The sequence below is a fragment of the Corvus cornix genome, chromosome 1, assembly GCF_000738735.6.
Source record: "Corvus cornix cornix isolate S_Up_H32 chromosome 1, ASM73873v5, whole genome shotgun sequence".
NCBI lineage: Eukaryota > Metazoa > Chordata > Aves > Passeriformes > Corvidae > Corvus > Corvus cornix.
In genome coordinates this window covers 43,048,132-43,073,048 of record NC_046332.1, presented here as the reverse complement: position 1 = coordinate 43,073,048, position 24,917 = coordinate 43,048,132, and the positions used below count along the sequence as shown (strand labels likewise).

General features: G+C 41.7%; 1 protein-coding gene across 4 annotated transcripts in view; it reads right to left on the bottom strand.

The window, feature by feature from the left end:
• Positions 1-11,962: 11,962 nt before the first annotated feature.
• ELMOD1 (ELMO domain containing 1) overlaps positions 11,963-24,917 on the bottom strand; it is a 43,569-nt gene continuing 30,614 nt past the window's right edge. For 3 of the 4 annotated variants that reach the window (XM_039564397.1, XM_039564380.1, XM_039564388.1), the window contains 7 exons: positions 23,134-23,263; positions 19,950-20,083; positions 18,667-18,735; positions 18,354-18,377; positions 16,237-16,287; positions 14,628-14,761; positions 11,963-13,784 (listed from right to left, as the gene is read on the bottom strand). In XM_039564397.1, coding sequence (XP_039420331.1) covers positions 13,612-13,784; positions 14,628-14,761; positions 16,237-16,287; positions 18,354-18,377; positions 18,667-18,735; positions 19,950-20,083; positions 23,134-23,263 — 715 coding nt within the window. In that variant the 3' untranslated portion in view covers positions 11,963-13,611. The remainder of the gene's footprint in view (positions 13,785-14,627; positions 14,762-16,236; positions 16,288-18,353; positions 18,378-18,666; positions 18,736-19,949; positions 20,084-23,133; positions 23,264-24,917) is intronic. The other variant, XM_039564406.1, reaches the window with a different exon arrangement.

Sequence of the window (24,917 nt, the reverse complement as noted above, 5' to 3'; positions counted from 1 at the left end):
GTGAACCAGAATAAGACACCATAGAGGCTGTAAGGCAGAAAGCACAGTGGCCATAGGAAACATCAGCTTCACACTGCCTCCACAAAGTGGAAAAATGTCAAACTGGACTCTAATTCTGGCTACATTTTTTAGCAACATAAATTATTTCTCCTTGGGCAGTCAGACATCACAGAGGGAGAAGCCATGCAGCCATTAACAGAGCACAGGATCAGCATCAAATGTTACCTTTGTAAAATGATGGTGTGACCGTCACCACAACGTGCATGAGTGAAACTTCCTTATGGGACTAGGAAGGGTAAAAGAAGAATTAGCAAAGCACAGGGAGGAGTTATCAATAAAATACTACTACTCAAAACACAGAAAATGTGTCTACATTGGCAAAACTTAAAAGAACTCAGAAAAGTTAAATAAATGGTTGTAAGGAGGGCAAGAAAAATGTTGATTAACACCAGGGCAGATGCATTAAAAGCTAAAAATAAAATACATCAGAAGCAGGCAACCTGCCAGGAGACTGCAGGGTTTGCAGATGATAGATACAGAGCAGGAGTGCTCAGAAAATATGTTTGGTATAGGAAAGGTATATTAATTACCTGCAGCAGTGCTCACTGTGGAAGGGATTAGGAGAGTTTCCATGCTAGAAATTTTATCTGCAGGTGATGAGAAATGGTCTCAACTGACAGGCCAGAAGCCAATAGCATGAACAGTGATATATCAGCAGGACCAGATGATGTTCACCCAGTGATTTTGAAGGAGCTTGGATATGAAATTGCCTGCCAAGTTACTGTGGAGTGTAACTTATTGCTCACTCAGACTGGTACCAGAGGAACAGAAGGTGGCAGATGAAGTATCAGGTTTTTAAGAGGACACCTGGGCAGTTACAGACCAGGAAGCTCCCTTTCCATATTGGAAAAAAAAGCCAAACCACAGAAAAGAAACAGACAGAATCCAAAGGCACAAAATTGCCTTGGGTTGCTAAGCATTAGAACAGGCTGTCCAGGGAAGTGGTGGAATCAACATCTCTGGAGGTATTTAGAAGATGTGTAGATGTGGCACTCAGGGACATGGTTTAGTGGTGGACTTGGCAGTGCCAGATTAATGGTTGGAGCTGATGATTTTAAAGGCCTTTTCCAATTGAAACAATTCTATATTTCTATGATTCTAAGTGGAAGAAGTCAGCAAGGCTTCTGCAAAGGGAAATCCTGCTTTTGGTATCTGTTACAATTCTGAAACCATCAGTAAAAGTGAGCTGATCAATATGTTTTAAAAACCACAAACTGTCATGGGACAGAAAGGGGAGTTCTTCCTTTAACTGGGTGAAAGACAGAAAGAGGATGGCAGTGAACAGGGAAATTGTGTAATAAAAGGAGGTCCACAAGAGACTGCACTGTTTAACATATTTACAGGAAAAGCAGAAGGATTGCAAAATTTTCTGGTGGTATAACGGTCATAGATGAGGGGATTGCAGAAAGTCATCTGAATGCCAAATCGTAAGTGATAAAATGGTAGATAAAATTAAAAGTTGATAAGTGTGAAGGAGGATGCATAGGGAGAAAGAACATTCCAACACATGAAAAAATGAGCTCAGCAGACACTGGCATAAAGGAAAAATCTAGGAATTACTGCAGAGAGTTTCCTGAACACATCAGCTACATTGTCAGTGTTGGAAAAATTGCAGAGGGCAATAAGAACATAAAAAGCATTGTAACAGCTTTGACTTGGGAAGAAATTAAGTAGAACTAGATCCCTTTACCTTAAAAAAAAGGTAGCTGAAGAAAAGACATGAGTAGTAGCAAATAAAGGCACAAAGACTGGCTATTTGCAGTCTCCCAGTCCATCAAATAAATAGCAAACATAATAGCGACATATAAAATGAAGAAAGGCATTTCACAGAGCAAAAATGAGATGTAAAACTCGAAAGTACAAGATGTTCTGAAAGAAAACAGAACAGATGTGTTTAAAAATGTTTAGACAAATCGGCAGAAGGAAAAAAAAAGACATCGAGTCCTGACAAATATGAGGATAGACCTGCTGGCTCCATAGGAAGGTTAACCCACAGACTGCTAAATCTCAGGAGGTATTCAGGAGAGTTATTGCTCCTTGTTTCACCTGTCATCAGGGCACCAATGTGACCAGCCCCAGCAGCAGACACCAGGCACCTCACTGGGAATGGGGGTGGGCCAAATAAGACAAAAGAAGATTCTTAACAGCCTTCAAATACATACAACATAGCAGCAAAGAAGAAAGCAAAAAGTTCTTTTCATTGCACACAAAGTAATGGGTTTGGATGTTAGCAACAGAGACTTCAGAGCAGTTTTCTTAGTCTAACTAATGAGTGGCATAGTTGATTACTGTCTACACTGTTGAGAGGTGTGGGGCTACCAATGTTAAGAGATACTGCCAGTGGTCCCATGGAATGGGTTCAAAAATCCATCAGAAATCCTTTATAACAACTGTCCTAGCTTGGAGAGGGATATTACCTCTTGAGGAGCTCCTGTGAAAGCAAATATCAAAGGCTTCTTTCACGGTTTAAGAGGCCTCAGCCTTCCCAGCCTGGCACAATGAAGAGGAGAACATTTTAGGATGGAGAGAACCACTAATAGAAAGCTGCTGCAATTTTCTTACAGGAACAAATGAGGGGTATATGAACAGGCCTATCTGCACTTTCCTTGATGGAATTTAGGAGGTGTTTAGGTGACTCAGAGCAGTGCTTCACAGCATGGAAAATGCTTGCCTCAGGGAAGACAAATGCGGCACTGGTTTTATTTCCTTCAGGCTGCTCCTGTCTCTTTGGGATGTCTCAGATCTTGAAGTGCAGGATCCTTGGCAGACTTTCCCCAAGGTGAGGGAATTCACAACAGCAAAATCCTATTCAGGCAGCTTTTGATAGAATAGAAGCATAAATTATGTCAAGTTGGAAGGGGACCCATAAGGATCATCGATATCAACACCCTGCTCCTCGCAGCAAATGTAAAACTAAACCAAATGGCCAAGAGCATTGTCCAGCCACTCTGTGAACTCTGACAGGCAAACTGAGCGAAAAATCACCCGGTACAGTTCCAAAGCCCTAAAGGGCATGGCCTCAACATGACTGCCAAACTCTGAATTCCATCAGAAACTCAACTATAGTTTACCTAATTTTGTTACCAGGGCTTTCTTGGAGATGGTTACAAAGCATCTCCACTGCTATTGTTCCAGCACTCAGTGGCAGCAAAGGGCTGTAACACGGGAATAAGCAGGAGCTAGCAGGGCGGGTTACTATTTTTGCCTCGGAGGCCCAGTGCGCCCAGTCAGTAGCCCCGGGAGCGTTCTCTGCCCCGCACGCCCAGCGCTCTCCGGCGCTGTCCAGGGTGCTGAAGCGGCGACACTTCACCCTCCGCGGCTGCGGGGGCCGCTCTGACCGGCGGGAGGCGGTGGCAGCGCCGGGGTTGGGAGGGAGGGACCCTGGCACCGGGAGAAGGGGGTAGTTCAAAATCTCTGGATGTTTTTGAGAACAAAACGAGAAATCTCGTTCTTTTAGCCCAGAATGGTCCTTGGTTATAACACAGAGGGGTCAACTGGAAAGAAATTAGTCATAGAATCACCTGAGTTGGAAGGGATCCACAAAGATCACCAAAGTCCAGCTTCTGTCCCTGCGCAGGACAACCCCAAGAATCACACCATGTGCCTCAGAGCATTTTACAAGTCCTTCTTGAGCTCTGTCAGGCTGGTGCAGTGACCACTTCCCTGGGGAGCCTGTTCCAGTGCCCAACCACCCTCTGGGTGAAGAACCTTTTTCTAATACCCAACCCAAACCTCCCCTGACACAGCTTCAGGCCATTCCCTCGGGTCCTGTCACTGGGCACCACAGACAAGAGATCAGTGCCTGCCCCTCCTCTTCCTCTCACAAGGAAGTTGTAACTGCAATGAGGTCTCTCCTCAGCCTCCTCTTCTCCAGGCTGAACACACCAAGTGATCCCAGCCACTCCTCAAACAGGTTCCCCTCTAGACCTTTCACCCTCATGATGGCCCTTCACTGACCATAATGTGAGGCTGTTCATAAAAATGTTGGTGCTTATGGCTTTGAAGTTGTTGTTCGTGGTTTTGTTTTTGTTTTTTTGTCTTACAATTCCAAAGTCATTGTATAGTCAAACATCAGTGGCAAAGACTTAGGTTGCGGGGGCCTTGCAAGAAGAAAAGTTTTGAAGGGGGAGTGAGACTTTGGTTTTGAGGAGATAAGAATACAGGTGAAAAAATAGTCAAGGAGACAAAACCCAAAGGTATGATGGTCAACTAGCTAGAAACTAGAAAAAGTGCCAGGCATTAAACAGAGAAAGCTGCCCCCTCTGCCAGGGGTATCTGACTTTCTGTATTTAGGTGGTGGTGTGGTTTAGTCCCAGATGGCAACTCAGCACCACCCAGCCACTCCCTCATCCCCCAGCAGTGGGATGGAGGAGGGAATTAGAAGGGTAAAAGTAAGAAAACTCCTGGGCTGAGATAAAGACAATTTAATAGGTAAAGCAAAAGCCTCACACACAAACAAAACAAAATAAGGAATTAATTCACCACTTCCCATGGGCAAGTAGGTGTTCAGCCATCTCCAGGAAAGGAATCCATCACATGTAATGGTTGTTTGGGAAGACAAACACCATCACTCCAAGCATCCCCATTTCCTCCCTCTTCTCCCAGCTTTATATGCTGAGTATGATTCCATATGGTCTGGAATATCCTTTAGGCCCCAACTCTGTCCCCTTCCAAATTCTTGTGCACCCCCAGCCAACTCACTGCTGGGTTGGTGTAAGCGCTTCTCAGCAGTAACAAAAATATCTCTGTATTATCTGTTTCCAGCATAGATCCAAAACACAGCCTCACAGTAGCTACTATGAAGAAAATTGACTTCATTTCAGCCAAAACCAGCACAGATGTTGCTTAGAGGTCAGATTTCAAGTGCTGCAGGATGATGACAATGATGTGATAGCTTTAAACAAGACGAGACACTGTGTTCCATGCTCAGTGGATATATGTATGGAATAACACAAAGTTCAGCCATGTCAGAGAAGTGGCTGGTACAGCAGCTAAGACAAAACAATGAGATCATACCTGAAATTTGTATTCACCAACTATAAACCAAGATATTTCATTCTCAGAGGGTATCTTACTTGTCTTTTGGAGAAAGCTTCCTCATGGCTAAAGCAAGAAGGGAGAGCATGGGAATTCAGGCCTCTTCCATGTACTAGCATAATTGAGACCTGTATTATTTTGCGCCTCCTTTTCCTCAAATGTGATAAGTAGGTGTTCCTTGTCCAGGTACAGGAATTTTGTGAAACTGAATTCTGTATGATGGGCAAAGCATTACTTGTCCTTGCTGGAGCATGGCTATTGGGACTCAGGCATGCAACAGCAGTTACCTGAGATACACTGATATTACGTGGACTTGTCAACAAAAAAATTTTCTCTCTCTAAACCACAATATTTTTCCCATTTCCCTTTTGTTACAGACAATTTAATAGGAAGGAAATGAAAATATTGCAACTGCGTTGATCCCAGGAGCAGCAGTGAGCTGAGGTATCCTGGAATTAACTCCTGGCACAGTGCAAGACCGATGTAGAAGTCCCACTGCTTGTACAGGTAATTCATCACTCCAGTCCCCAGCTGCAATGGGCATTTCAGGCGTATCTTTTTCCTAGATAGGTACATGGTCTTATCAGCATTTTCACTTGTGCTTATATTCCTCTCTGAAGTTTAGGCAATTGATATCAGGATTATATTGATTCAATTTTCAGTAGCATCACAGATGACCTAACCCAAATGACACAGGCAGCATTGCCTCCCACAGTGATCTACCCCAAAGGCAATTCTCTCTCTTTGGGGAAGAGAGTCTCTAACTCTCATCACTCGGATGTCTAGGAGCTGTGATTGCTGTGCCTAAAAATAATGGAATAGAACTGTGACATAGAAGTTAATCACCATTATGTATAAAACTCATAGGCAGTGATTATAGACATCCATAAGAAATTTAAGAGGATCACAAAAGATACTGTTTCTAGACAGTGACGTTTAATGCTTTATTCTCTATCCTTAAATTGCACCTATACATGCAAAATAAATTGCCAGCATCTCTCTCTGGTTTGCGGTTCAGACAGCTCCAAAATGCAGTTCCCACCACTTCTCTGTATCTTTTGGATCTCTACTGGAATTAGAAATTAGTTTAGTGCTCCAAAAGCACTGATACTTCACATAAGGAGAAAGTCACTGGCAAACTTTTAAAATAGTCTGTATGGCTATGAATGCTTAGTCTACCTTTTAATGCAAGGGCACTCACACCAATGGTCAAGGAAGTCCTTCTGACCCACTCACTGTGTTGCCAGATGAAAAATCATCTACACCTGGTGAGCTAACACAATGCTTATTCTTCAAAACCCACTGGTCTGTGGAAGTGCACAATGCCCATTGTGTAAGGAGAACTGGAAAGCAACCAGCCCCAGTTCTGCTAACTTTTCTAAGGTCACCAATCATTCAGCTCTGACTTTGGGATTGCTGACCACCAGGGACCACCAAAGAGACCCCCAGCACAGAAGAGCACATGTGTGAAGGGGAGGGAAAATATGTCAATGATTTCAGGGAAATGACTATGACAGATGTATGTTTATTCTGGGACAATCAATGAATATGTATGTAAAATACAGTATATAAACAAGAGCTTTCCTGTACTCAGCATGGTATTTTGGAGGAGATATTCCCTCATGCCTCCAGATGAATAAATAATGCCTGATTCTTAATATTGCATGGTTGTTAAAGAGTTTATTTTATTTTTACTGATTTTTGGTTACATACAGCTAGATAGTTGATGTTCAGATCTCCCTCAGACCTGTCTTTTTATCCAGCTAATGAAGAAGAGTACTGTGCTGGGATTATAACTTCTTGCTGGGGCTCAGGATGCCTTGTTCTTTGCTGTTGCTGAATTCATTTTTTCTGGTCAGAGTTGGAACCAGTGTAAATTTGCTGAGTTTCACAGCAGACAGGCAAGAATTACACTAACTGAGGCTGGTCTCGGGCAGGGACACAAAACCCCCCCCAAACCCCCATTCTATTCTGCAATACAAAAGAAGCTGATTCTCCCTGGAGAGAGCCTGGTGGGAGGTTGAGGGTGCTTTAGGGGTAGAACAACCCCATGCACTGTTAGCAGCTGAGCTAGACAAGCCCTGGGTCATCCATGCAGCCACATGCTCATGTCCCTTTCCCACAGCCCTCAAGAAAAGCACAAAGCAGTTGGAGACAGCAGCCTGGAGACAGCCAAGCTTAGAGCATCTTTCCTACTCCTGGTGTCACATTGGCCCCCTGCAAACTGGGACAGGAGGAGCGGGCTCCCCAGGTCAGGGCACTTCAGAGCAGCCTTCTCAGACCTCTGCTCCCACTGTTCTCTTTCTGCTCTCTTTTGGCCACAGAGATACGGAGAAGTGACACTCATATCCTCTGCAAAATGGCTTGCTGACAAATGTGTGAGAAGGGCCAGTGGGGCCAGAGGCATGGAAACCAGAGGTGAAGTGTGTGCCAGTTCGCTTAAATTCAAACCAACCCACTGTGAATGGAAAACTGGGAGAGAGTGAAGAGGCAAAAAATGGCTTAGTCATAACAGCTGAAAGGAATATGTGAGACCATCCAGAGCCAAAGCAGCATCACAAATTCCCCTATCAAAGAGAGACAGCAAACTGCATCCTTGGGTCTTCTGCATCCTGCCCCTTTGGTATTCCCCCATCTAGCACATCAAGCAGAGGCAGATTCTCAGGGGTGAGCAGGCAGGTTTCACAGGCTGATTGCCTAGAAGTACTTTCTAACTGTGAAGAACACTCCTATCTTGTCTCTGGGCTATGACCAAGGGCCCCACTTTGGCCCTTAACCTCCCTTCAGGGCTTTACATCTAGGCTATGTCTACGTCTTATTGATACTTCCTGACTAGTCTCTTTTGAAAATCACAGATTTTCTTCTCATCCATGAGGTAGGCACCAGGGATCACACAATAGTAGAATGGCCTGGATTGGAAGGGACCTTAAAGTTCATCTGGTTCTAATTGACTGCAGAGACGCCATTCACTAGACCAGGTTGCTCAGAGCCCCATCCAGCCTGTCCTTAAACACTTCCAGGGATGGGGCATCCACAGATTATCTGGGCAACCTGTCCAGTGCCTCACTACCCTCACAGAAAAGAATTTCTTCCTAATATCTAGTCTAAACCTGCCCTTTTTAGTTGAAAGCCATTCCCCCTTGTTCTGTCACTACATGCTCTTGTAAAGAGTCTCTCTCCATCTTTCTTGTAGACCCCTTCAGGAGCCGGAAGGCTGCAATTAGACCACCCCAAGGCTACGCTTTTCCAGGCTGAACAATCCCAATTCTCTCAGCCTTTCTTTATAGGAGAGGAGCTCCATCCCTTTAATCAATCATCCTGGTGTCCCTTCTCTGAAATCACTCAAGCAGGTCCATGTCCAACCTGTGTTGAGGACCCCAGAGCTTGAGGCACTGCTCAAGCTGGGGTCTCACTTCTGTCCTCATTTCCAGTGTCACAGGGCCATGCCCTGTTGTCCACTGGTTAGGTTTTTCACAGTCACCTGCATGTACCTCCCTTGGTTACCCTTTCAATTGGGCAATACTGCCTGTAAACATAAAACAGGAGACCTCATGCCCCTTTTTTCCAGCTCCTCTTGTGCTGCTCTGCTTTGCTGAGCTGCCAGCTGTGCTGGTGTGTGTTGTCCTTGTGCTCCCCTGTCCTGCTCCTCTTCCTCATTCCAGGTTGTAAGCTCTTTGGGGAATACACCACCCACAGCTTTGAGAGTCCTTCAGCACAGTGGAGCCCAGGCCTAGGAATGCGACAACCCAGGTAACCAGCCCTCTGCCCTTCCTCATAGCTCATTCGGAGCTAAGCTGCTGTACCCAGCTCTTGCTTGGTGGTTTTAGAGCTAAATCTCTTTTCTAATTATAGTTCTATATAGAGTAGAATACTTTATTAGAATGAGTAATGATCTGATTTCTATGTGCACTGCTCACAGGGGAAAGCACAAAGCCTGTCCTGCTATGTTCCTATAGGATCTGGTAGGAAGAGTCCTGTATAATCTTTGGCAAGTCTTACAGAAAACCTGCATTGCCGCAAACTAAGGAAAACAATGAATAATTCATTTCCTTATCCATTTCAGGATTGTTTTCTGCAAAACATCTATTTTAATAATTTATGTGATTTTTAGCTGCGCCATGCCGCAGATGCAAGAGTACAGAGGGGAGCCCTACTGTTTTTCTCAGTGTAGCCTAGAGGATTCATTAGTGCAAAATCTGAGCTCTCATTGGATGAAGTTCCAAGTGAGGAATGAGAGGTGGAAATCAGGGTGGTTAACAAGATTCAAAGTACAACAATTCTCTGAAAATCACAGTTCCAGAGGAGTCTTCCTGTGATGCCAAAATGGTCATATGTTGATGATGTCAAGCCTGTTAAGAGCCAGCTGGGGGACAGAGGGAAGTATATTCAGAGTTCTCGTATTTCCCAATGTGTACACAGAGTTTCCCTATTTTCCCAACAGCACTTGCCAAAGACATGAACTTAACAGTAATAGAATTGCACTCCAGTTACTATTTCAGGCTGTAACTGATTCCTACCTCGAGTCGGGTCCATCCAAGTGGCAGAGCTGCAGATTGAGGTTTCCTTTAGAGCTCGGGCAGGAAATGACTACAATCTGCAATACCCCACTAGGGGACAACCCTGCAATGCTGCTCACTCCTGTGAAGGGTCAAAAATCTCTGGTCACATTCTGACAAAAAGGGACAGGTCAGCAAATGACATGTTAAAAACTAACCACAATCCATGAAGGGAGGGATTAAGAAGGAAATGATCCCTCATAATGGAAGGCACTGTGTTCATGATGCTACCAGTGATTCTTTGGGTCAGTAGAGGTGGATCTGGGTTCATTAACCTGACCATCAGCACTCTGTTCACATACATCCTGTTCCACCTAACAGCACTTACTTCAGCTGGGGATATGCTGAAAATGCCCTGCTTGCAGCAAAGTGTTTCAGCCTGCTAAGTCATCACCATCTGTCTGTGCCCCATAGGGCACACAGTGGGCACAGGTGCTTTTAAAGATTGCTCTTTCATTAAAAAAGACAAGAAATTAATGTCCTTTACCCTCTATATGACAGTAATTTTTCAATCAAGCTTCAATGATGCTTCAAGGAGCAGCCAGGAGACACAATTGTCCAAGACAAATCATATAGATAAGGTAGACCTTGTTTGCGTCTAAAAATAGTATCTAGAAATACCACCAGCACCGTCATTTGAAAAAATACCCTCCAAAAGAGCCAATTAGAACAGCAGCAAAATTATTTCTCCTTGCCTCAAAGGAAAAAAAAGCTACAAGCCAAGAAGTGTCAGGAAGCTGTAGGTAGCACTTGCTATCCTCCTCCTGGCTGTCATCAACCCCCCAGGCGCAGATCCTGTTGGCTCTCACATCCCGGCTCCACAGATGCTGGCAGAGCACCAAGGTTAAAGAAGACAAGTCAGTGTCCACCTCTGTTGTTGAAGGAGCCCTGGCACCAATTTAATTACACATTAGCTGGGATAAGAAAATGCTATGGGAAGTGCCTGAATCTGTAACAGAGAGAAATATAGGCCACCCTTATGAAATTATGCATACAGAATTAAAGAACTCCAATAGTACATAGCCCTTTTTTTTATCCTGGCTTTAAACACATCAAGGTAAATATTTCTGCATTTTAACACATTCAACCTTCCAATATTATACTTTCATCAATGATAGTTTCCTCTGCTGACTCAAAGCAATACATATTCTGCATAGCTTTAGCATGCTATCTTGAATTTTATACAATAAAGTAGCAGCTTAGACTTACAACACAGCTGGGCCTTTTTAAAATGACACCTGGGCTGTGTGGCATTGTCGATGTAAATTAATTACCTGAGAAAAATTATCTGTTAAGAAAGAAGGTGTCCATTTACTTTACAGTCTGGGCAGGAAGCACTTGCTGCCCAAGATGCACATGGCCAGGCTTGAGCCTGTGGGAGAGCTGGGTGGTGAAATGCAACAACCATGAAACTGTGGAAAGTCTGTCCAAAGATCCAACCTAAACTGTCTCTATATTTAATGAAACCAAACTCTGCACCCTGCAGTGAGTATAAACATTGATTCTTCTTTATTGAAACAATTTTTTATACTTTTTCCCCCCATTTCTTTCATTTTCTCCTCCCTAGGGAAAGCAGCATCCAGTTGCTCACAGGTCAGTTTGGATCTGTACTAAGTGATAGTGTAAATTCTAATTTTTTTAAGAAAAGCTTGGGTTTGTGTCATGGTAAGAGGTCGTTCCAAGGGAGGAAGCAGGGCAGTGCCAGACAGACACCCTCCCTCAGCAGTGCCCAGCCAGTTTTAGGCACTCTCCAGGGATATTCTCTGCTCCAGGTTTGACATGGATTTTGGGAACAAGCATGTCACAGGCCAAAGCTGAAGTACAAGGGGGAAGAATGATAAGATTTGGAGGCACCAGAATGCAAGGGCTCCACAGGAGAAAGAATTTCACACTTAGCTTCATTAAATCCATCTTCCTGCAAGACAGGAAAAATAATCACCCAAACCAGTTAGATTACAGTGATACAATCTGACACAGAGCCAGATGACATTTTCTGATTTTATTTGAAGTTGACACCTTGAGACAAGGCATAGCTGAGAGGATCAGAGCAGTAAAAAGGTAGCAGACACCTTCCCTCCCTCCCCCACAACTCCATGAACTCCATTGCAGAGTATTAAAAAAAAACCAGTGTAACCTAATAAATTGCAGAAGATTTTTAAGTCAGAGTGGGGCAAGGAAAGAAAGTGAGAGCCTAAAATTTGAAACAATGGAAACTGTTCCTAGAAACCTATTTTAGAAGCTTCAAGAGTGACACAAAAAGTCCTTAAGGCCTAATGACTATAAAAAATCACTTTCCAAAATCAATGGTATTAAGTTAAACATGCATAGTTTTTATTCCTTGTATTCTCATGCAAAATACGCTAATATTTCCAATTCCAAAATTCCAAATTCATTGGAGAAGACTAATTATTGCAACAACCATAGAATTTTGCTGATTAACTCCACAATGAGTGCAAGTTTCCAGCTGTGTAGAGAAGTGCTGACCCCCAGCTTACATTTTAGCGAAGAAACGAGAGGGCTTAAACCCAAGGAGTTTCCCAAGAAGTTGAAGTATTCCAATTTCTTTATTTTTTACTTTTTTCTTAACAAAATGATGGCCCAAGCAGTAACTAAAACGATATAAAGCACCTTATCTGAAGAAGCTGCGATCACACTTCAGACTTGGGAACACCACAGAGCTGTTACATCCCATTTTACCCGATCCATTATGCAAAATATTTTTCCTCTGTATTACTGCATCTCTCAAAAATAAAACCCACAGTGCTTCAGTTTAGAATGATGTACAATTTATTCATATAATTCACAAGTAGTTGGACACTACTCAATTTAATCTCCATATGCAAGTGATTTACACAAACATATAATACTAAAATTGATTGCTTAGAAGGTAAAAAATACCATGGGTATGAAATGCCATGGTAGATGTTGTTCAGTATACTACACAATCTTAGTGTCAAACACTTTTATTCATTTATGGTTTTAGAAAAAAGGCAGTTTGCCATTTTACTTTTTTTTTTTAATAAGTAGTCTGGGAAACACAAGCAGTTTTGTTCTAAACCTTCTAATTAATTATTTCTCCCAGCTCTTAGGAACTGAATTGACAACCAAAGCAACATTTTCAGCAGTTCAAAGAAAAGATACATATTTTTGTTCCCCTGAATTCACCAAGCACCACGTGACCAAATCATGTTGCCCTCCGACGTGTGACACAAAACACTAACCTCTGTATACCTAAAGGAATGTGCAGGAATCTGGACCATGCTTCAGCACGGTGGTGTTGGTAACAACAGCCTGATGTTATAATTTTGGCCCCTGCCAGTATCTGGTAGTTGTGAGTGTGTTCACAGTTCACTGTATTAGCATCACCAGACCATTTGGAATTCATGCATTTGATCGTAATTCTGCGTAAACTCTTCCCACTGAAACTTGTATCTCATAAGCCTCATTAATTTTGCATTAAGCATATAATGGCTGCATGGAGAAAATTGGACTTTAATGTGTTTGCCTGCATTAGATTAAATTACATTATCTTCTAGATGAGGTCCAAACATATATTTTGCTTGAAATGCCAGTAGTTATCTTAAAACATACCGAGAAGTTAAAAAGCTTTCACAGTACAAGATCCAGCTACTTATTCCACATATACAAAACACTGCTAGAGAAATACAATTCAATTGTCAATGCTGAATTATGAGGAAAGTCTAAAAAAATAGAAAAACTCTGATATCTGGACATCAATTCAGAAGGTAACACTGCATAATGAGGCGATATGAGCACCCATTTAAAATGAAAAATCTCCAACAAGAGAAGCATAAGGGGATCATGTGACAAAAATAGATGAACACTGCGCCAAAAACATGCACACGATTGCCGTGGTCATTTCAGTATGCTAGTGATGGTCTAACAGTGATCTAAACCAAGAGTGAGACAGTGCTTCCAAATAAAATCAACTGAGTAACTACATATTGATTAAACTTTCTGATGCAGCAAAATGAGGACACAGAGCCATCTCTGGGTTCTGGAGCTGTCTCAAGATTCGCTTGTAAAATTTCTCTCTGACACGATTGAATTCCATTATGTCCAGTGGATCCTCATCAATCCAGAATTTGTGGAATTCATGCATTAAGTAGCCTACAAAATAATAAAAAGGAAGAAGAGATAAATACAGCATATAAAGATGACATATAAAATTAGAAAGTAGCCTGGAATTAACTATTAGGATTTGCACAGAGAATCCTGGTCACTGAGATCTGACACCTCATGACACTGTGCAGGAACAAGACTGAACCAATTCTGGACAACCCCAAAATTGGATGAATATTACACACACTGGCAGAACTTCTCACAATAAACACAAGAAGTCACTACTCATCCTGACACATGGATTCACGAATTGAAGCATAAAACCAGGGAAAGATGCTGCAGGTGCTTATTATCAGTTCCTTGCCTACACATTGAAAATATTAGAAGTGTTACTCCCACTGTGCAAAGAGGAACAGCAGGCCTCTGCTGTAGAAGGGATGCTCAAATACAGGGGAAAGAGCTGTCAAAGCATTATTTTGGCAGGGGAGCTGCAACTCTGCTGAAGGGTGGAGAGTAACACTTGAATGTAGATGCAAGTATCATATACCAGTTGGATTAAAGGGGAAGCAATATTCAGACACTCCTTAAAGCACATCTGCTTTCTTGTTATTATTTAAAAAACCAGGAAGGTCATTTGTTAAGGCACTTAGTGCATTTTTTTGTTTGTGTTTCTTCATTTGTTTTACACCTTGGTTTGGTAGTGGCCTCCATCACAGCTAAGAGCTGAATCCAAGCATCCTAAAGACAGGAGAGGGAGACTAGCATTACAGTCTCTGTGCTGTGTCAGCAGATTTTATTTCTTTTTTTAAACTATGGGCAGTACAACAAGTGTTAGCAGAGCACCAGTTACGCCTTTCCACCCCTTGCCCCACACTCACACCCAGCACTTACAGAACGTCTGCTGGAAGTGAGTGAGCGTTGGTGCTTCTGGAGCAACGTTGTAGAAATGGGTCTTCAGAGCCCCACTCACAAGCAGGTTGTATGCAAGGTCTGTTATGTTAATGCCCACGATAGCAAAAGAGTAGCTGTAAGGAAAAGCAGCAACTTCTGTTGAGAGCTCACCTTTCAGCACACTTTAAGAAATACTGATGACCCTGATGTTGCAGATTGCATGTTACTGAGATGCATTAATTCTCTCCTTTGTGAGTTTCCAAGGTGTGTGTGGGGTGGAAAGCAAAGAAAACATTTATTCTGCATGCTCTGTACAGTATTTCCCTTGGGAAATACATGGTCACAGTTAAAACAGGAATTTCATCACTGTGCCAGCCATTTCAGTGGAACAGTACCGATTAATTCCTACAAAATAGGAACAAGCACAGACCTCCCTGTGCGCCTGCACTCGCCTCTTAAACAGGGCAAGGACTCCACACGGTGGCCACAGCTGCAGGGTGACCCATTTGCTATTTTTAACTGCTGGAGTTCCCCCTGGAACTCATTACCGATAGTTAGGAATATCAGGTTTCAACAACCTGTCCTATAAAGACATTAATGTGGCTAAAAAGCTTGTGAAAAAGATCCAGCCAAGCCACCTCTAATTTCTTCCTAAAAGAGAACTAGAGACAAAGGCCAGAAAACAGGCAAAAACCTAAATCAGAGCATGCTGGAAACAGAAACATGAAAATCAGGCTCATTAAGCAAACTCTGTCCTGCTAAGAGATACCAACAAATGAAGTATATTTAGGCACAACAAAGCTCGGAAACTGGAAGTTAATTTGTGAGGCTGGTGCATAAAGAACTTGACATTTCTAGCAGTGATTATTTCCCAAGAAAGCATGTAAAGACTCACATGGACATTTAGTGATAAAAGTAAACATGCTTGGATATTCGTTCTCAGCTAAAGACAGCTGTCTTCTCTAGACTGTCCTCGGTATTTTTTCAACTACCTCTATCAAGCAAACCAAAATATTTTCTTTTTCTTCAACCTTCTTTTGCATTTCAGGGGGAAAAAATAAAAACAGAAGTCCAGAAGTTAACTTCAGAACGAGGCCTAATGGCAAGTTTCACAGAAAAATTAAATATGGGAAGTAAAATCTTGTATTACAGATTTTCAGATACATTCAGAAGGAACATCCAGTTCCATACTCATGAATAATGCAGCTATACCAAACCCACTGCTTAAGAAAAAACCCACACTACTGTTTCTTCCCTATTATGCTTTCCTGAAAGCAGTTCTGAACCTGGCTTTGACAGCAAGAAGTGAGACTTGATCGTGTCATGTTCTAAGAGGAATTTAACAGATATTAATCACTGCACTATACATAGCACACAAAGTTTCTCCTTGTTACAAAATTTTGGGGTTATTTTTTTCTATATGTAGCTTGAACTGTTTCTCCTGTAATCTTTCATCAAAACCAAGGTGTGGTCAAGACAGCAGATATTCATACGCTCTCAGAAGTTTCCTTTAAAAAGTAACCAGGAAACACCTTTTTCTCCTCAAATATACAGCATCATGGTTACCTGCTTTAATTTGTAGCAAATTAAAAAAGATCTTTAAACTTACCCAATTGCCTTATCGAACTTTTTCTTCTCCCATTCAGCTTTGCTAAGTTGGCTGAGGAAAAAAAATAATTAAAATCTAGATATTGCCAAGCATTACTAACTGACAAATATTTTCTTTCCACTTTTCTAATGTTATAACATTGACTGAACATGGTATTTTCCCTTCTTTTATATGGCTAGTCCCATTTAACACTGCTTCTGGCTGAATGGATTGATACAAACAGACTTGAAATGGGTGACTGGTTTAGAGCACTGCCAATAGACTTGTCTCACCATTACAAAATGCACCTATGTCAATGCTCTCAGCAAAAGCCCGTTGTTTTCTGAATTGACCACAAAGATGATCCACCTCAGTTAAGCTTGAGCTGTACAAAAAGTTGAAATTACGTTTAACTAATCCAAGATGGCTTTAGCTTTTTTGTGTTTTCAGAGATATATGTTATACTCATCACTGGAGGCATGATCCACCTGAGGCAGCAAGCATGAAAATACTCCTCTGACAGTAAGTTTTTATGACCCGCCAAATAGAAATCACTCAACAGTCAAAGATAAGGAACAGTGTTTCCTATTATTTGGCACAATAATGCAGTGCTTTTCAAGGACACAGAAAACGCCTCCCTTAAAATAAAATTAGTTAGGGAACAGATTGATTTTAAACTAAATTTCAGCTCTTCAATGATTCAAAAGAGCTGTGTGATCCAACCAGTCAGCCAACATCCCGCTAACCAGATTTGAGTCTACTGAAATAAGCAAGTTTAGCAGAAATCATTGCCTGCATTTATAACCAGCTAAAGGCAGGCACAGAACTGACCCTAACCAGGGTGCTACAACCTTGACATGGCTGTGGGAGTTTTGCTTTAGTAAGGCAAATCTGAGTTTGCAAGCTTTAGGTCACAAATTATAGGCAGCTATGTGTGAAAGCATTGTTCTTAGACTATTCTTGAACTTCAACAAGTGTATACTACACTAAAAACAATTCCCTGAGCTTCAAGTAAATATAGTATATAAAAATTGTTGCCATTAAGTACTTAAGATGCTAACAGATTCATACCCATCGTGACCTGAGGGTTACTAGGTGGCATGCATGAGGACAAAACTTCAGCTCCTAAATAGCTTAGCATACAGGAATACACTGTTCTTTGCTCCTCTAAAATCTGAACCATCTTTGTAGGCTGTGGTATAACATCAGTTAGAAAACCCCAGGTAAAGACCCAATAATAAAGGTGGCACACATAGGATGTGGGCAAGTGAAACAGTTCAACTGAGATAGAAAATCCACTCATCACGATCCCATCAGAAAACAGCACAGCTGCTAAGCAACCACATCAGGAAGATCACCATGGGCACCACCTGCAGCATCTATCTTCTACTGAATGCTCTGTCAAGGCATAGAAATTGCACATGCTCACACAGCACTCCAGGACTGCCTTTGGTAATCAAACATGCAAACGAAGAATACCAACATATTCCAAGGGCTTTTTGTCACAGAATTACCATTAGGAACTCAACAAAACCAAAACCAAAACCAAAAAAAAACCCAAAAAAAACCCCCAAACCCCTGAGGAGATCAAAAGCTTCAGGATTTAGGTGTGAACCAGCTTTATGGATATCTAACATTACTGGCAGAAGAAAAATGTCTTTTAAGGCAACTGATTTCTAACTGGCTAAGAGGCCTCTATCCCCCCAATAATTATGGAGTAAGTATCTTACTGTCAAATTACTCACAACACAGTTTGTGACACTTGAAGATACCTGATCTCTTAACAGTCAGGACAATGGAGTAGCCAGATTGGAACCATCATTAGTCAAGGTAGACAGGGTATTGTGACCATAATTAAAGGGGCTTTTCAGCTCTGCTAACAAATATTTGGCCTAGACTACTTATGATTATCAAGTCAGTCACTACAACAAGCAGGATGGATTTCATTTTTGATATATAAGCACGCTCATATATACCCAGTGTTCCATCCCCAGGTATGTTTGGGTCAACTTTAAAGAAAAGAATATGGATCTCTTGGTGTTGCAACAAAGACTTAGATTTTGTAACACACCAAATTGTAGTCCGATCTTTATTTACATGTAGTGTCTCAGAAAACTTAGAAAAAAGAAAAAAAATACCTTAGTTCCTTCTTAGTGACTTCCCTTTATTATGGAAAAACACAAACAAATTAAAAGAAAGGTAAATAAAAATACAAAAATCACTTGAAAAGAGAAGTGATAACATTTAACGCTAAATTTAACTATTTCCAAGATTCAGAATACAAGTGTGCCTCTTGCACTTGATCAACTTTCAGGATCAGTACTTTAAAACAGACATCATGTTGCCATACCCAAGGATATTCCCAACAAAGAGAAAATACCCCAGCCCCCTTCCTCAAACAGAGCCAGCAGAGTGCTCTCTCAAGTTATTGTTTCTGGTCTCAAGTATTACCTGTATTTAGGGTGAAGAGAGTCAGTGAGAACTTGCTGAGCTATCTCAGTGTCCCATTCAGCAAAATACCTGCAGACATATATGTTTAGGGAGAATTGTTAAAAAAAAAAACAACAACAGCAAAAAAAGCATCTGAAGTCATACTAAGTTGTCCATACACGCCTTTTTAAAGGTCAGTGCATGTGTTACACAGTATGAGTAGCATTTGACATGTTAAACTCATTAAGCTGCCACTCAGACCCCCAAAATGAAAGATTAAAGAAACCACAAATGACAAGCACACTCCCATATGAGTTTAGTGAATGTGCATTACCAGAGTTTCCTTTCTACCAACCCTACACAAAATCAGTTGCCTATTACTAGAGCATGTTGGGTGCTGAGCTCAAGGGAAAGCAGCTCAGGATTCTTGATCTGGCAGATTCATTAAGCCAAGATGAGTCATCACAGAAGACTAAGAAATTAAATACATGCTAGGGATTAATTTCAAATGGTAGTTCAAAGCCAGAGTCAAGAGTCCAGATCCTCAACTGAGATTTACTAGAGAACAACATACGGACAGAGGATGATTTATATCCTTCAATCTATAAAAGCAGAAAATACTTCTTTTTCGCCTCAGAAGGAGAAGTTATTTTACCAAATGTTTCCAAGTTATGTAACTACCTGCAGCAAATGCAAGGGCTGGAGAAAATAACAGGCATTAGTCAATTCCCAAATTACAAAGCACAGCTACGGCATTAACACCTGGTGTGTGTTAGTTGGAAAGAAAAAGTGATGTAAACTCACTGCTTAATTTTGAGTATCGACGGAAATTGAAGCAGTATTCAAACTGCCTAAGTGGGCCATCAGTGACTGCATATCAAGTGTTTTGCTTATGAATTCAGCATGAAATTCCCAAAGAAAGCAGCTGAGCAGTAACATAACCCTCCCACCTACATACTTCCAGGGTATTTTGTTTAAGGAGATCTAGGTACTGGTGAAAATACACTTTACAGTTTCCTTCTCGTAGGAAGAGAGTGCTAATTTACTGTGTCACAGAGAAATTAAAAAAGGAGCTTAGCAAGTGGTATTATGGGGTTGAATTATGAATACTGAAAGAAAGAAGACCACTTTGAGAAGAGAAACCCTCCAAAAATTAGGCTAGCAAATAAATTCTTTCATTTTCTTAATATGAAGTCCCTAGCACTTTTATAAGTTATTCCCACAGATTTGCTAAACTCTGCAAGTAATGCTGCTTTTCATGACTTCAGACACACATAAACCCATCTGCACAGGAACATACTTACACCAAATTATATAAGCCGAGGAGACCCATTCCTCTAAAGTCTGTTTTAGGATCGTCACCTTGGAAACCAATTTCGCACCATTGCTTTGAAATCCGAGCTTTCAGTGGTGAATTTGGCTTCAAGCATTTCCACAACTAGGAAGATTACAGGTAAAAAATAATTAAGCTTCCACACAGTACACCTTGGCTTTTTTCCTCTTTTTAAACCAAGCTAAGTTCTGATTTAACATCACTGCATTGTTATCCCAGCAACCCAAACACAAAATCAAATGAAGTTCCTCTGTATGGTGGGGTGTGGGGGGAAGAATCCCAAGCCACTCTGAAGTACTGCAGACATTTCAGCCCTACAAGGCCCTTCTGGCCCTATCATCTGCTCTAACATCTCACACAAAGACTTGTTTTGCTCATGCTTTGTGCATCGAAGTGGTGTCTGCCTCCACAAGCACAGAGACAAGAATGGCCTGGAATTTGGTTGTAAATCACTGACAGAGCAGCAGAGCAGCTTTGAGTCCCTGAGGCTCTGCAGCAATCTTTTCTCAGGCACCTTTTGCAAGTCTCTGGAAAGGTTATAAAACAAGAGAGCTGACTTGGCTACCACAGTGTTGAAGCGCAAATCGGAGAACATAAAAAAAAAAAAATCCATACAAGGATAGCATGTGCACCACCATATTTAACTAAGGGAAGAATCATTCACTGATCTCACATAAAGAAATGTCCAAAGTGATTTAACAAGCCACATCATCAGCTGGAATAAATCCATTTAACTGCACTGGTCCAGCAACTTTAGTGCCTAAGTACCATGTTGCTATGCACCTGAAAGCAGCCTAAATCGACATATGACAAATACATACCTTTATGCACACCTCAACTGCCATATCACAAACTCACCCTTTCTGAAGTGTATTAAGAAATCAGAATTTAGAACTAAGAAAGTGTATTAATCACCAACCATGAGTTGGTTAGTACGGCCTCAAGAAAAGCACACAAAGCCCACCCAAGGGAAAGAGCTGTATGTGCGTTTCCCAAATAAAAACAGAAATTGTTTTAATTTTAGCAATTCTAACAGCATTTAAATTAAGTGCCCTAGGAAGGTTAAAACTTTAATGATTTCACTTTGTAATGACTGCATAAAGCATCATTGTTTAAACCAATGTTCATCCATCAACAGTAAACACAGTATTAATCATTAGTCCAATCACATTAAGTTAATCTTTCTCTCATTCATGAAGTGCTCTCCTGGTAAACATGAATAAATGATAGCCATTAGGAACCTGAATTACCCATTGCAGAGATCACTTAGCAGAGTATCTAGAAAGAATGAAAACCAACCAGCCACAGTGAGGATTGGAAAATGAATTAAACCCTTGGACATATTTCCATTTGACATTTGCTAAAGCGGAACACCTGCTGTAAACAAGTGCTAATACGTAGGTGAAACTGATACTTTTTTCAAAAGTATGAGTTTGCATAATGTTGCATAAGCTGCACTGTTTAATCTCTCCTCAGACAAAAGCTCAGTTTCTATTCTGTTTTTATGCTCATGCCACTATGATTTTAAAGCACTTACATGACTATACATCACTGATGACATGATTCTCAGGACCTTGCCCTCACAGGCTGGGTGGCTGGGAGAGACTACAGTCAGCTCCTCGGTCCTCCTCACCTACGATCCCACCCTCAGACCCCACTTGCTCCCTGGGCAATGTAGATTCCCAAGGTATTTAGGAATGCTTTGCTGGAGCCAAAGACCCTCTTTAATCTGCAGTGAGGTGCCTGCTATTTTCAGGGACCTACACTGTAGGCTGGCACCTGGATCTCTCATCTCCAAGACACAGGCTTCCTCAGTGGGTAAATCTGTGTGTCCCTTTATTAAAACTCACTCTATTTCCATAAATTTGTGCATTTGGCTGCACAGGGGCAGGACGTGAACAGGAGGAGCCTGCCCATCTGCCCAAGTCTACCTGATGGTTAGCACACTCCAGGGCAGCTCCGGATTTTGACCACTCCTTGGTGACACTCCCACGTCCCAGCAGTGGGCAAACCTTAAAGGCAGCTTTCCAGACACCAGAGGGAACCCTGACCATTTGAGGCATTTATAGAAGCAGTTACTTGCATTTGACAGTGCTTGTATAATGTGCCTACTGGGATTTTTGGAAGACCAAGTAACTGTGGTAAAATTTCCAGAAATTCTCACTGTAACTTGTGCAAAGCCTTGCACTGCAAGCTAGAGCATGGAAGATATCTTCATCATCATGTGGTATTGTTAAAGTTTTCAATATTTTTGTTTTAAATAATTGAAAAAGAAAAATCCTCACAACCAAACAGGTAGTATGTTTTTATAAGAACTCTGAAAATTCTCTAAGAAGGCCTTTTGCTTGTAGCTAATAAGCTCACTATCACTTATTCTATGTTTCTTGGCATTCCTCTGAAGCATCTTGCAATAGCGGTGGTTAAAACCGGGATCAGGACCAGGGCTTGCTATTAGACGGTTTTCCAGACCCTTTAGTCTTTCCTCAGTTTCCTTCTAGTATAAGAACTCTCTAGCTCTTCCTCTGCTTATGGCTTCAAGAAAAAAAAAAGCTTTTATTATCTGTTCCAGTGCAAGGCTTTCCTGAAAGCACGAAGGAAGTAAAACCCATTTGGTAAGGATTGCATAGCTCTGCATGTCTTATCTAAAGAATCGTTTCATTTTGTTTTCATTCGAAAATATATTTGGCAACTATAAATGTGTAAGTCATCAACTCCCACTCTTCCATTCCACATAATAAAAACAGATGTTTGCCACTGGTAGACACTGCCCTCAAAAATACAAGAAATCAAAAAAATTAATTTGTAATTTGATTAATAGAGAAAAATATCCTTCTTGTGTTGGAGAAAGGTGTACTGAAGTAGGACATAAAGCTATTTTTCCAGAGCTCACTGCAGAAAAGTGCTCTAAGAGCTGCATATCCAGTGCCTAGACATAGTCCAACCAAGGGAAATTCATTTATCAGCTGGGGAGTGAGCTGCTTGCTTGGCAGGTGTTACACCCAGACCAGATTATAATGCTGTGTAGTCTTATCTTCAAACAGGTACACGATAAAGGAAGGTGACAATAGCTCTGGATGTTTCAAATAGGTTTATGAACCAGGCTTGGGAGCTGACATGAATACAGGATGCCCTCTAAGTACCTCTTCAGTGCCTACCTTCAGGAGCATTTCCTCGTGTTGCGGATTCTCTGAATCGTAAGGCTCTCGGCGCAGCTTCTCAACCTCTGCAATAAGGTTTCTGTACCCCACAATCTGCAGCAGGCATGCCTGAAGAGATACTCCCAACCTGAGGGTGGGAGGAGCAACATTCTCCAACTCAATCATGTATGGCCATGAAACAGTGCTACCATGTACACACACAGTTAATACACATGACCAGTGTTACCTCCATGAATTGATAGCCTAACACTTCAATTGCAACGGGAAAATTTCCAAGAGATCAATATTACATTAAACAAGGCATTGTGAAAGGCATAGTCTCATTTAATGCCTTCCTTAGATGATAATACTTGGGATTTTTTTAAAACCGTGAACAGCGATTTTTCACACTGAAATCCCATAATAATTATACACAGCAGCTTTGAATGCCTATAACAGCACATTACTGAATCTTTCTCCTCACTCCAAAGACAGCTTCTCAAACAATTCTCTGGGATCAGAGATGTGAACTTGAAAAGGGCTGAGGGGGGAGAGAAAACTCAGCAAAAAGCAAAAATAATCATTTTGCTTCTGTGCCACAAAAGCTAGCATAAAGAAGCTAAAACCCCGAAGTAATATAGTTTCAAATCTGCCTCCAGGCAGATTTGGCTTTTGTCTATGTTAAGAAGCATCATAATGGTTCTTTTTTCATTATAATGCAGATTTTTGTGTTTCCTTTTTACATTTCCTGATGCATCATCAAAAAAACCAAACCCAACACACATGAAATAACTACCCTCAAAAAACCCCAACCCAAACTTAAAAAAAACCCACCAGAAGACCCTGCACCAAACAACAGATTTACATTAAGATTTTATAATACAAAATGCAAGTCATGCAGTGTGCAACTCCCATGCTCATAGAAATATATGCTTATACGTGGGAATAAGTCCTTTAATATTTAATAGTGTCTAAAATTATTTGAACACCCTAGTATGAATTTGGAGGGCAAGCTAAGCGTGCACCCTTATTCCTCTGTGGAACACAGGCTGCACTGATACTAAGTTGCACAGGTTCCTCATCTGTCGTGTTTGATACACTGAAACATTTTGTTTATTCGGTAATACTCTTAAATTTTCTGAACAGAAGAATTTTCACTGCTTGTCTTTTGAGGCAGGTCCTGCTTGTCTAAATTGATCTCCTTCTATGGCAAAGTGACCTGCCTAGGGGATGAGGGAAAGGATGTGGATGTCGTCTACCTGAACTTTACTAAGGCCTTTGACACTGTTTTCCTCTCCTGGAGAAGCTGGCTGCTCGTGGCTTGGGTGGGTGCACTGTTCACTGGGTAAAACACTGGCTGAATGACCAAGCCCAGAGAGTGGTGGGGAATGGAGTTACATCCAGCTGGGGGCTGGTCATAAGTGGTGTTCCCCAAGGATCATTTTGGGACCAGTTCTGTTTAATATCTTTATCGATGATCTGGATGAGAGGACCAAGTGCATCCTCAGTCAGTTTGCAGCTGATACCAAGTGGGGCAAGAGTGTTGATCTGCTGGAGGGCAGGAAGAGTCTGCAGAGGGATCTGGACAGGCTGGATCAAAGGGCCAGGGCCAATTGTATGAGATTCAACAAGTCAGAGCTCTTGGACCCCCCACGACAAGAAAGACATTGAGGGGCTGGAGCGTGTCCAGAGAAGGGCACCGGAGCTGGGGAAGGGTCTGGAGCACAAGTCCTGTGAGGAGCAGCTGAGGGAGCTGGGGGTGTTTAGCCTGGAGAAAAGGAGGATCAGGGGAGACCTTACTG